This window comes from Diprion similis, chromosome 1, assembly GCF_021155765.1.
Source record: "Diprion similis isolate iyDipSimi1 chromosome 1, iyDipSimi1.1, whole genome shotgun sequence".
Taxonomy (NCBI): domain Eukaryota; kingdom Metazoa; phylum Arthropoda; class Insecta; order Hymenoptera; family Diprionidae; genus Diprion; species Diprion similis.
The window spans coordinates 5,382,872-5,396,430 of NC_060105.1; the positions used below are offsets into that span (position 1 = coordinate 5,382,872).

Genomic DNA, 13,559 nt, shown 5'->3' on the forward strand with positions numbered 1-13,559 from the left:
AGCGAGTGCTGCGGGGATTTCAACCGTAAGATATTCCCTGTCGAAGAGGTGGAAAACTGGGGTGGAGGGACGCCTCGAGTTTCAACCCCAAGTTTCTTAAACACATTTCTAGAATTCCGTGGATAGCTATACACGTATATATATATATATATATATATATATATACAATATACGTTGGTACATCGCTTCTAACGGTTGGTATAAAAATGCTCGGCTTTAACTTTGCGAACAGTTTATAGCTGCGACATGTATTTACACGGTTGTATGTACATCGTAATTAAATTCCATTTTCCCGTTAACGTTGCCTGAATTCTGGCCAAACCTTCTACTACCTACAGTCGGCACGGTAGACGGGGAGAAAAAGAGGCGAATTTTACTTCTAGAGTTTGCGTGGGAGGCGAGCTTTACCACGAAAAGTAGAAAATGTCCGACTTTCATCTTGCACTCTTATGCGTTTCATCATCTGATCTGATACGCAATTAATGGGCGGCTATATCTTTTCCTGGCAAAAGTTTCTACTGTTACGAATTTAAAAAATTTTTTTTACATATATATATATAATTTCTCGTAAAGAATTGTTAATTTTCCTTAAAAAATTGCAGTAGCTTGTAGTAAATTTCTTACTGGAAAAATGCAAACTTTCACGAATGTCTACAAGTTTTTACGAGAAACTATGCATCGTTTACGATTTTGTAGGCGAATAATTTTTTTGGACAAAATTGTACGAAAAGCCCCAATTTCACGGAAAATTCGTAGAAAATCGTAGAAATCGTTTTCACCAGGGTATTGACGTCCTGCTGTATTTGTGTCTCTCAGCAAGTCAGAGGTGCACGCGTGTTTCTCTATGGAACACCATTTTCCTATCGATTATTTGATAACCTACTGCTACTACTGTTTATAGTTCGCTTTGTATTCTGGTTGGTCGGTCGGTTCGTTGGTACGACGTTTCCTATATGACAAAGCAATTTCGCTGCCCGTACATGTACACGGATTATATGTATGGTATTGGTTCCCCGTTTCTGCAGCACCGAGTACACGCTGCCTTTTCCTTTTTACCAATTCTATTTCATTCTTATCAATGTCTATTTTTTTGCACCCTCTCTCCGTTTCTGGACGCTTATTTTTCGCTTAAATTTCGTTCGTTCGACAGCCTGCGGTGCAGCTGTTGTACATGCGAAAATGATTTAGCACTGATTTTTCAGATACGTGCGTATTTTTTAATCAATGATGCTATACAAAATTTATTGTGGAAACGGGATGAATATGAGCGTGATCGATATCGTGTTACGAACCGGATTTCAATAATTTCTCACTCTAACGATGTTGAATCCTCATTTTTTTTTTTTTAAACAGTTTTCCAAAACTCCGTCGTTATCGTTCGACCCAGCATTTACATTACGCGTATGTAAAATTTTTCAGGTTAATCGATGTGACTGAGAAAATTGATGGAAAATAAACGAGTATAAAAAGTTATTCTGTTACTTAAGTGTTTAATTATATAAATTGCTCAATGTGTAACTAATTGTAAACGAATCGGTGCAATCAAATCAATCAAAGACGTAACAGTCCTTTGAACGAATCGACGATATTAAAGACATAAATTTTTTGAAAATTTATACAACACTTCATTTTCAACGTCAGCGAATTTTAATGTGAAAAATAAACGAATATGGAACTATGACTATGAAAGTTGTGATAATTTTTATAATAACCCTCTATAATCAAACGTGATTGTGGAATGTTCTACCTCCTTGATGTCAGCTGATAAATCTTCAATGTGACGGTGGTTTAAATAATCTCTTAAACTACCAAAATTCTAAACAACAATTAATATCTGATTAAATTGCGGTCAACTTTTTGGTGATATAATCCCTGCGAAAGTTTTTTGGAGTACATTTTACGTAATAACTTCTTAATGTGGTGATGAACGTGCAGTCGCATCGCGTTTCTTGCAATGTGACTTTATGCAGCAATTATTAGACGTATTAAAAACAAATAATTAACTACATCAACGAATTAGGGTAGACTTCTGTAGTGGAGTAAAATCGGTGATCCGGTCTCGAATCAAACACATTCAAAACACAAATGAATATCTATAATATGCACATACATCTATGACGGAAAAAAACATTCGAAAATCATTTCACATGCGAGAAATTATACCTGCTGTCATCGCCCTCGAATCGAAGAAATTAAAGATAAAAAAAAAAGGTACACGTATTCCTGCGAGGTGTAGAAAAAACTTGACCGAACACTGGAACAGGCTTGAACCACCTAGCGGACGGAAAATAGAGAATCAAAAGCCATTCCCCATGCTCGTGAAAAACTTTGCCGCAAGTGTGAAGTAAGGTATTCACGGTGTGCGGATTGGGGCGAATCCTCGGCTACATCGGCGGCAGGCCGTCGGTGGGGGCCAACATGTCGCAGTCGGGTTCAAACGGTTCGAACGGTTTGAACGCTGGTAACGATTCGTCGCACCGCACGGGCACCGGTTCCCTACAGGGACAAACCCTCGGAGTTAGTCAGAATGGCAAGTCGGTGAAAGAGCAGCACCATCATCAGTTGGACCACCAACAACCGAAGAGCAACGACGCGGTTGACCTCTCCAACGGTTTCGAAAATCGCACCATGGAGTACGAACGATACGCTCAGGAACGAGCCCAGGAAAGAACCGTCAACCAGATAAGTCACGCTGGCATGACTTACCAGAACCAGGCCCAAACCCAGAGCGGCGTTCAGTACAACACTGCTGGTGACGGTGTGCAAACCATGCAGCCTGTCCAGTTTCCTCAAGCGGGAAGGATCACCGGCGGTCAACTCGACGACCGTCATCCGGTACCTGGACAAATACCAACCCAGTATGGTCAGGACAAGATGCAGTCTATGCAGGAGAGAGTCCAGTACGTCTCGCAGACTGGGACTCAGATCATGCCGGTCCAGGTGCAGCCGCAGTTTACCGGTCAGGAATACTCCGGCGATCAGGGACAGTTCTCGCAGATAAGGTCGCAGTTCGAGGTCAGGTCGCAGGCTTATACGGGGCAGGGTCAGTACTCGGAGAGGGCGGGTTACGTGACCAGGGACATCGCGTACCGGGATCAGTCGGTCTACAGTCAGCCGAATTCGGTCCCGATCTTCGGAGGGCAGGGACAGTACGTAACCGTTCAACCGCAGTCGTCACAGTCGGCGAGCCCGCAGCCGACGTATTATTCGGGCGTTGTGATACCGTCGCAAACATTCGCCCAGATCAGCTCTCAGCAGCAGTACCCTTACGGTCAATATACCCAGACTGTGATGAACCCCGGAACCGTGCCGTACGCTAGTCATCCGGGAAACATCGTTATCGGGCACCCTCAGCAGTTCGGACAGCAGTCGCCAAACCCTCAAGGGTTCTCCCAGGACTCGGGACAGTACCAAAATCAGCCCATTATCCAGCCCATTGCTCAGAACATCGCTCAGGGGATGCAGATCGTCGTGACTGCCGAGCGACCAACTCGTGGTCCTAAACCGACGGTTCCGCCTCGGGGGAACTCAAAAATTACTCACGATTCGACCGGGCATCGGAAATCCGCAAGCGTTGACGTTTCGTCGATACAGAAGCCGGGGAATCAGGCGCAACATCTGCAAGGTGTTCACCATAAGTACGACGCGAATGCTGGAAACATTCAGGATATTCATCGCGGAGAGATTTCCGGTGTTACAGGGACTCAGAGTCTGCCAGAAAGTACGGAGAGAAGATACTTGGCTCCGATTAATCAAAATCCTAGGACCAGACAGGACGGACTGTACATCGATACTAATGGCGATAAAATCGGCACCGCTTCGGAAGCGGCTGGTTCTGAGTCAGCGATTTACGTCTCGCGACCGGAGCACCGGAAGTCTGCATCCGTCGACGTGACGACGAGCTTTCAGAAGAGAAACGATACCATTACTTTCACCTTCCCCGGTGATAACCAAGAGATTTTAGTACCTGGACGGAAAATGTCTAATTCAGAGGTGAAGAGACACGAGGGTGGTAACGCTTTTCCCGCCATCGGTATCGGGCCGTCGTTCGACCCCTCGTCACGTCAGGAAAATCGCAAAAGCGTTATCGGCGTTGAGCGAAAGCCGGATTGGGGCTGCGCGCTTAGCCCCGGTCAAAGATCGATATCTCACGAGAATCGACGCTCGGATTACTTTGAGGAGCACAGACGGTCGCCGTTAACTCTCGACCAGAAGAGGATGGACGAAGTGAGGAAGTCCCCGATGCCGTTCGTCCCGATACGAGACCTCTCGGCGGACCGTGCCGGCCAGAAGTCACCGTCCTTCGTTAACCAAGCTTTCGAGAAAACCAGACAAGAGCTCGCCGTCTGGGCTGAGCAAAGGCAACGGCAGGAACTCGAGAAAGGAGGTGGAGGAGGGGGAGGAGCAGGAGGAGTCGGTGCTCCAGTACAGCCGCACATCTTCACCACTAGTCCCAGGTCGAGGAATCAATCGGAAGAACGGAAGGACCCGAGGATGATGATGAACCAGGTCGAGGAGAGGCGGGAGCTCAGGATGTCACAGTCGGCGTTTCAGCCGATACCGAACATCAGTCAGAACACGATAATGGAACAGCGACGTCACCTGCGTCACGTGAGTGCCGATCTTACCAAACACATGGAGCTCTCACGCAAGGACTTTGACGAGCAGCCAACCGCCGCTTCCATGGCTAGTCTCGGTGCTATTATGCCTGGAATTGGCTCGCAGAGAACGAGTCCTAGTCTACTGTGCCAACAGTATCCGGCCATCAGCGAGGCTAAAATTGACGCCAAATGCGCCCTGACGATCGCCACGGACTTTGGAGACGGGTCTGTCAAGTCGATGGAGCAGGTCGATCACATTATTCATAGTCATAGAAAGAGCCAGAATCTCGGCTCGACTTTGTTGACCCACAGCAAAAGTCAGACCGAATGTCTTCAGGCGAATAACGAGGCTCAGAACGAGGGATCCACTGGTGCTCAGTTTCAGCAGCAGATACAGATGCAGAATCAGCAGAGCCTTGATCAGATATCGGAGAAATTGTCGCAGTTTGAGAGACAGCAGAGCGATTTGCAGACGAAACTTCAGTGTCTGCAGAATCAGAGTCAAATTTTAGACAAGGTATCGCAGTTTCAGCACCAGCAGAGCGATCTCCAGGCAAAAATGCAGAGTCTTCAAAGCCAGGCTCAGCCTATCGAAAAGCTTAATCAAATTCAAACCGGGCATCAATTTCACGGTACCAACAACGAGTCTCAAGTGCCGAACAAGCCGCAGTCCGCGAGTCTTCAGACCTCCGAACAAATTAGCGAGAAGTTATCGCAGCTACACAGACAGCAGAGTGAAATTCAAACCCATCAAAACAACCTGCATAATCAGCTTCAGCAAACTCTTCATCAAGGCTTTCTACCCGGTGGTTATAAAAACACTTTTCAAAGCCAAAATCAAATGGCTGAGAAACTCTCACCGCGTTTACAACAACACGACGACTCGGATCCAAACCCAATTCAAATCCCCAGCATGTCTCAGATGCCCTTACCAAATTTGTCCCAGTTCGATAGAACTGAAGTTGGCCGGAGTTCGTTACAGTACAGATTCGCCCAGTGTGACGCGATCGACGTTGGTTCCAGTGCAGCGAGCTTTGCCATCGGTAGTAGCGCCAGTTTTACTGGTACACTCAAGAAAGTTCCACCGGAGAAACCACCCCGAACATCGTTGATCGTCCAATCGCCAGAGGCAGAGGTAATTCACTAGTTTATTAATTCGATTTTTCTTTATCTCTTGTTTATTGTAGAAATATCATTTTTGTAGGATAACATGGTAGAGAAACTGCATGGATGAATTATGTAATGTATAATAATATGAAAAATAATTCTATACCGTTGCATTCGCGAATGTAAACTCGAGAACTGTTCTGCGTGATAACAATTTCAATTGAAATTGAATGAACCTGCTCGGTGAATTTCATTTACCGTGTTTTATTTGTAACGTGAAATGGGTACGCCCTCCGAGTGTAAAATCGATTTATTCCACGTCGGAAAATACTAAATGTCTGTGTAGAGAGACGCATAGATGAGGGGGATGTTTGTTTGGTTCCTCTTTTTAAACCGGTGAGGTACAGAGGATGCCTGCTTTTAATTAGGGGAAGTAGGTAAACGGCAGTACCGACGACGTGTTTTCTTTTATATTTAGCGCCAGCCAATGTCTGGCACAGGTGTAAACGCTAGAACCATCCTGCTTTCAATTATAGTCATTTCTCTCCCAATTCGTTTTCCACCACACGTCTGATTCATATTATATGGGACATTCTTCTTCGACACGTTAGTTCGTACGACACAATCGTCATCTCGACGTAATTCTTCAAACTTGATACCTGCGTTCTACTTATCACGATTCGACAACGGACATTGCATTTTTATCTTGAAGAATTAGGATCCTAATGTTTTGCAGGCGAATCAGGATACGTGACGCGTATATATGAAATGTAAATTGTTCACGCTTCGAGCGGACTTGTGATTAATGTTTTGAAAACCGCTGCAAAGTGAACCGAATTGATGTGTTCATTGAATCGTTGAAATCAATTAACCAGTTTTAAACAATGCTTGCGACCTGTTCGCTGCACGTGAACAGGTATAAACGATTTTTCATTTGTAATCCCGTTGCAACACGGGAAGTGTTTAACCGCAAAATTTTGACCTGCAGCAATATATTTATAATGTAGGCACGCAGCTCATACACGGAGTAGGTACGTAGGTTGAACGATCGATCGAAAATGATCGACGCCCTTATTCGAAAGGGAGGGCGAACCTTTGCCGAGCTACCGAATCGCGCTGCGCCGGTTTAACAAGGTTTAGATTAGTGAGTGTGCTGCAGAAAATCGATTGTAGGTATATACTCAAGTAGAGTGGCTTGACGTTAGTTGTAGTCGGTTAATTAAGAGAAGTTAATTAAGAGTAGGGTATGACCGACCGTCCGCGTCCAGCAAATTACATCTCTACGTTTTCCTAACGAATGTCGACGAAATGCCGAATAATTAACCTCAGGTCTCTTCTCACACCGTATAATTCTATATTACTTCTTTCGTCTTTGACCTTGAAACTGGTTTCCACGTTTAGTTTGGTTGAAAGAAAATCAAACGATCGTCTCTACAAAACTACGTGCCATTCGGAAAAACCTGTCGAGGCATTACAGAGGAATCTGATTGGCATCATTTTTTTTTTTTTACGTCATTTTTACGAGGTACACGAGTGCAGAGTGGCGACGGACCGGGAAAACCGAAAATACTCAGGCAAAAGTTAGGGAATTACGATGGATTGTAGGGAAAAACGTAACTTTTTTTTTATAAATCGTTTTCAAACTTCAGCTACGATTCGTAAATTCAGTTAAGCTAAGTTTTGGAAATGGTATTATTGTTTAATTTATAATTACTCGTGTGAAACGAAGCAATACTAAGTGTTTTTTAGGTCAAAATATATATTCAAGGTATCAACTTCTTGAGTTTTTGGTCGTAAAAGCTGCCCAACATTACATAAATTTCGTGGGAAAAGGTCAAGGAATTTTATTTTGGAAAAATTGTCCCCACAACGGTCAGTGAGAGGCTGACAATGAGTCGTAACTGTAAACAAGATGGAAGTTAGTAACGTTATCGTAACGAAAGATTAGGGAAAAAATGATTGCTTTCTTAATTTAACACTGATTTTTAAGTAACCAACATTTCAAAATACGAATGTATTTTCTTTTATCATGGTTTAATAAATTTCCGACAGTTCAAAAAATCGTTTAAAATCGAAATAACCGTTTTTCCTCAGCGCCCATCGTCACGATTACGTTACTAATTTCAATTAGATAATTGTTACGCCAATTTCCGTTCCCCCCTTCAAATTGTTTGGCCGTTAGGCAGCGGGTTTCGAGACTCTAGACTCCTAGCGTCCCGCACCAAAGTCCGTAATTTCTATCGGTCGTGATTTAGATTCCTTCTATTTCCGCGGGGTTTCGATTTATCGCCGATCCTGCGGCGGGGCCGCGAATATACAGAATGCCAGGGTTTGTTCCAATTGAATTAATAAGAACGGGTTCCCTTGCCGATCCCTTAAGGGACGGACTCGCTGCGCAAGCTGACACTGCCGATATAACCTCGGATGAGGAAAGCCTAGCAAATTCACGTCTGCTGCTACAGACCTTTTATACCGCTTACACGTATAGTATACATAGAAATATACATATACTTATACTCTACGAGAGGTTCTACTATACTCTGTGCGCGTGAACGGAATTCAAATTGCTCTTTGATACACCGCTGCGTCAAACCGGCTGACGAAAGTCGATCTTGTGGTTTTTCTTCTCTTTTTGTTTTTCTCCGCTCACATCTTTTTCTTGGCTGCAATTATTTTATTCTCAAGCTATGCAGTCGCGTTACGCGATGAGAAACGCGCGATTTTTCATATAGATGAGAAATACATTTCTGCAACAAACATTTAAGTCTCTATCAAACAGTTCGTTCGGTTATAAAAATCAATATATATTTATTAATGAAAAGTTTAACGTTTCAGTAATTATGGAGTCACAAATTCCAGGCTGCGGTTCAGGTTTTATTGTTATTTTTTTGTTTTTTTACTTATTCTTGTGTACTTTTTTTCATGCCATTCAATTTTCTGTTACTGTTCTTAAGGTTTTCTTACTCCACTGATTAATTATCTCACTAAAATAAAATAAAATAAAATAAAATAATTCACGTTCCTTTTATATTGTGTTCCCTTAATATCATGGCTATCGAGTATGTTTATCGTAATTGTACGTAGTTCATATTGTCCTCACACTTACACCCATCCATTCAGCCATCCGTGAAAACAAAGCGTCCTTTACCTTCAACTTCACCTTCGCCAAGCCGATCGGTGTTTACAATTTGCGATGAACAGTCTTCTCGCAATCAGTAGCGTCGCGACTTTCGTTCGATCAGCTTGGCACGGCCAGTTTACGTTAAACTTTTCGTTTTTACGCGTTTCCTCGTCATGTTTGATAGCGAATATCTGATCCGTTGCATTTATTACGTTAATCAGTTATTGGTTTATCTATTTATCGAGAGAATTCTTTACGAGTTACTTATCAACGGTTTGTTTCTTCGAAGACGATGATCGTTACGGTGCCGAGTGTGATTAGTTTCTACTGATATTTTCCTCGATTAACACGCTCTTCCATTCTGTTTTATCTACAGTGACCGGAGTGACCTTTCCTCAAAGTAAATCCGTAACTTTTACAATTATGTTATAAAAGTGTTGAGTACAGTTTTGATAGAGAAACTATAATCAACTGTTTCTTTTTACGGCGTATTTTCTTCTTGGTTTCTCTCTCTTTTTAGAATATTCTTCATCGAGGATTCTTTTTCGGGGTGTAAGAAATACGCGAGAAACGCGTGTGTCTGTGTGTTTCGGATATAATTTATCGAGTGTAACGTGTATACTGGAATGGAAGAGCGAGTTTTGATCATCTCGCCAGCCTCTTTGAGTGCCGGGGGTACGTCATCAGTAAATGCTACATACTTTCTTTCTTTATTCTTTTTTTTTCCTTGTTTTTCTTTTTCGCCATGGCTATAATGAATATTCATGCCACATACTAGAAGCTTGCCCTTTTCGTTTGTCTGCTCGCCCTTTCCTCGGCGTGTATATATGTGTATATGGTATATATACTATACATACCTTCACTTTACACGGTATACATTCGTCCTGAAACAAAGGGGGATGGATGTAAAGATGTTTATTATTTAACGATGTCGCCGATGAATAATTAAACGCGGGTGTATACTCTTCAGGCAGATTCTCAATATTTTAAACTAGGTATTATTATAAAGTGTATGCAGTGCAGTATTACAAATACGTAATGCGTTACACATATATTATGTATAGCTAGAGTATGACCAAGAAGACAAAACAGAAATTGACTGCTGAAAATAGTTTATTACCCAGATGTTTTTCCACGATGATGATATTTATTTAAACAATATAACGTGCGTGTATTTTGGTACGTTGTTTTTCAATATTGTCATGTTGATTGAATAATGAACTTCAATTGTCAAAACTGTGGTAAAAAATAATTTGACAGATGCATATTAATATAGGTATAGTATAATACCGTTGCTGTAATATACAAGCAACGCTTATTACATATACTTTTGATCGCATGTTTTTTCATCGAGTCGTGTGCTTTGTTTCTTCATCTGCCGGGCGAGCTATTTTCCTTCCTTTTTTTTTTATTTATTTATTTTATTTTATATATCGATATCGTTTGCTTGGACTCTGCGTCAGTTGCTTTTAAGTACTTTTCTTATTCCGAGTAAGATGTTCGCGAGTCACTGTTGCGGGGTATTTTATCCGCTGATATTACACCAACAACGTGGTGAAATTGAAAAATCATTGCAGCCATCTTTCCTCGGCTTAAAAATCACGCAATAAAGAGACGCGGACGTCCGTGAAATGATGGTAGGTGATTCTTGAAGTGATTCTTGAGGATCTCGCGTCTGTCTCTAAAGAATACGGGCAAATTTTCAAAGGGAGTATTTTGAAGCCGAGCAGGCCTTGTCGCCCTTCATTATATCGCCGGGATTGCGGCAAATCAAAGCGTTGGACGACGGACCTGAGGTCAGCGGAACTCGCGCAATTGGACTAATTATAGACGTAATTATTCGGAATTAATCGAGATAAACCGCTTGATTATCATCCTGTTTGTACGTAGTTCATCTCCCATTTGGAAAGCTTCGATTGATTCTCTAACGCAACTGCTCTGCTCGTCGATATTCTGAAATTGCAACGTTGGTTTTACGAAAATTTTCCGGTCACAACTGACATTGAATTTTCATTAGAAATTATTTTAACGAAGACCGCGTTTTACGCTTTACAGATTTTTAATTATCGTCTTTTCTTCCTTTTTATCGTTACAGAGTAACAGGAGTCAGCCGGCCATTGGACTCAAGCAGACGCCAAAGGCGAGGGTAAGTGTCTCCATTTTGTCTAATCTCATCTTTTACATTCGCTTATATTTTATTTGTGTGCAATTTTCGTATATTTTTGTAATTTTCTACAGTGGAATTTTTCATTTGCACACGTAATTCTTCTTATACGTATAAAAAGTTATGTATTTATTTTGATAAAACTCGTGAAAAGTTGGCTTCTTAATTTCGAGACGTGAAATTTTCCCTGATAATACAAAACGCGCAGTTGAAACTTGAACACACCCTGTAACGTCTTGTTCTTGAAAATTGATGAATTTGAGGGAAACCGCATGATCCTAGTACGCGCTTCCTGTCAAGACTGGGCGAGGCGCGTGGTATTTCACTTTGAAACCGATCGAAAGGGGTTTGCGAGGGGGAAATGGATGGGGGTATAACCCTCGTCAGAGCAGCGTCGCATCAACTATCTGATTAACTATAAATTTCAATCCGAGTAAACCACGCGTACGTACCTACATAATTACATGTCGCGGAAATACGTATGCAGTGCGTATACATACGTCCCTACGTATCTTATACACAGTGTCGAGGGTATAATTGTGCGATGCATAATTTGATGCGGCGAGGCTTGTACGGGGTACCAAACTACGGAAACTAGAGGATTCGTTGACCATGTTGAAGTTAGTTACGCTAACGTAACGAAATATCGTGGAATAAATCGTTGTACGATTTTAGAATAATTTTAGAATTTTTAATAAGGAGTTGGCTTTTCAAAATATCTAGGAATGCTTTATTTTTTGTAACGAGATTTACGTACCAATTGAACTTCAGACAATCATAAAGAAAGACTGCGGAGTATGCAACGATCTTTCTAATCGTGCATCGTTAAAAACTTCACAATCTCGTGTCATAAGTTGTCCAGTTGTCTGAACGTAGTTAGGTATATATCGCATATCTGCAGTGTTACATGCGTGATGTGTGGCAGCTATTTTCATTCACTTGCTGCATACATGCATCATGTATCCATACGGAGGTGTACTTGAAATTGTGAATAAAATGAAATTTTTCATTTTACGATTGATTCTGCTACGGTTATTTCATCAAATGATACAGCATTTGTGTGGGACTGTACAATTGTTAACGTACCTGTATTACTCAAGTATTATACACACTTAATGTGTATACTTGCACGCAAATTTGATTCCTTGCTTCATTGCTTGTCTCTACTATTATACGTACTATGCTCTGAATGTCGTCGCATTCTATGTGTAGGTGATTACAGTCTCCTCTTCGAGGAAAGCTTCCCTTTACCGAAGTTACAAAAGGTCTTTGGTAAGGATGTTCGAGGTTCGGTGATGCGTGCGTTCTTCCCTAGATAATTCGTCGTTTCTGTACCGTGATAATATTTAGAAATTATTCTCGTGATTGTGTAGTTCGCAAGCACCATAAACTTCTCGATCAAACGAAGTTGCCGGCTGATTATAACTGTCACCCTGCTCTCGGATGGTGCTAAAAACTGTCATGTTTCGGAAGAATTTGAAGGTTCATTGGACTTGTCGCGGTGAAACTTATCTAGGAACTGAGATGATCGACTAGGTGTTTGAAAAAAATTTTAACGGTCGTATTATTAATTAAGATGAAGATGAACTTGGTAATCCAAATCGCGATTGTTGATCGAAACAAAATCCTGATATTTACTCAGTCTAGGTATAATTGGTTTGCTCGATAAATTGGCGGAGGTAGGTGAAAATTGGTTTGCTGGTACAACGATCCTGACAAGCGGCATTGAAAGGTGAAACAGTGACATCGACGACAGGACGAATCGGCTCGGAGAGATCCTTCGGAGCAGCCTTCGAGGCAATCCTCGCCTCGACTCGAGGGTCAGCGGCACGAGGATCGGATCTTCAGTCGGCAACGGGGCTCGAGAAGTATTTCACTTCACTTCACGAATCATCGGCAAGCTTGCGGCGCCGATATCGAGGGTGGGAAACGCGACTCACGTTTTCTGGAACAATCGTAGACCGATTTCTTGCCGACAACTTCCGAGGCGAGGCTGCGGCGACGGCGTAGGAAGACGTTTCGACGGGATCCTTCAAGCTGCACGACCAACTCCCGGAGCGATCCGTCGGGTCGTCGATCCTCCGGGCGAGTTCCGGTTCCTGCGTCGGCGTCCATCGGCAGATCGATAATCCTGCAGCGCGGCCAAAGGAATCGAACCGATCTACGATCCACGGTCACTTTCAAAGAATACGAGTCGCGTTTCTACCGCTGGTATCAGCGTCGCAGGCTTGTCGATGTTTATCCATCGATGTCGCTAATGTTAGCTGGTTTTGCCAGCAAACTGATTTTCACCCATTTTTACCATTTATTCAGGACTCGATTCAACTATAAAGCAGATGGAGATTTTACTCTCCTTCTGTCGGTATTCACGTCAATATCATCATTGATTGGCTTTTTCTTCCTTGTCGTTTAATCACCCTCAAATCCGAGCTTGAATTTCACTGTGAAATCCCTCGAATTCGTTGTTAACCTCGATTTCATATTACCAAAAGTCGATATAGAGTTTTGACAGTTTATGAGACCAATTCGGACCACGTTTATCGGTCCGCCTGTCGGCAGCAGAGAA

General features: G+C 42.5%; 1 protein-coding gene across 1 annotated transcript in view; it reads left to right on the forward strand.

Annotated features, from left to right (window-relative positions):
* Window positions 1–1,463: 1,463 nt before the first annotated feature.
* Window positions 1,464–13,559, forward strand: part of LOC124414152 — a 184,852-nt gene continuing 172,756 nt past the window's right edge. Inside the window, exons 1-2 of the mRNA XM_046895141.1 lie at window positions 1,464–5,736; window positions 10,925–10,975. Of these exons, the coding sequence (XP_046751097.1) occupies window positions 2,419–5,736; window positions 10,925–10,975 (3,369 nt within the window). The 5' untranslated portion in view covers window positions 1,464–2,418. The remainder of the gene's footprint in view (window positions 5,737–10,924; window positions 10,976–13,559) is intronic.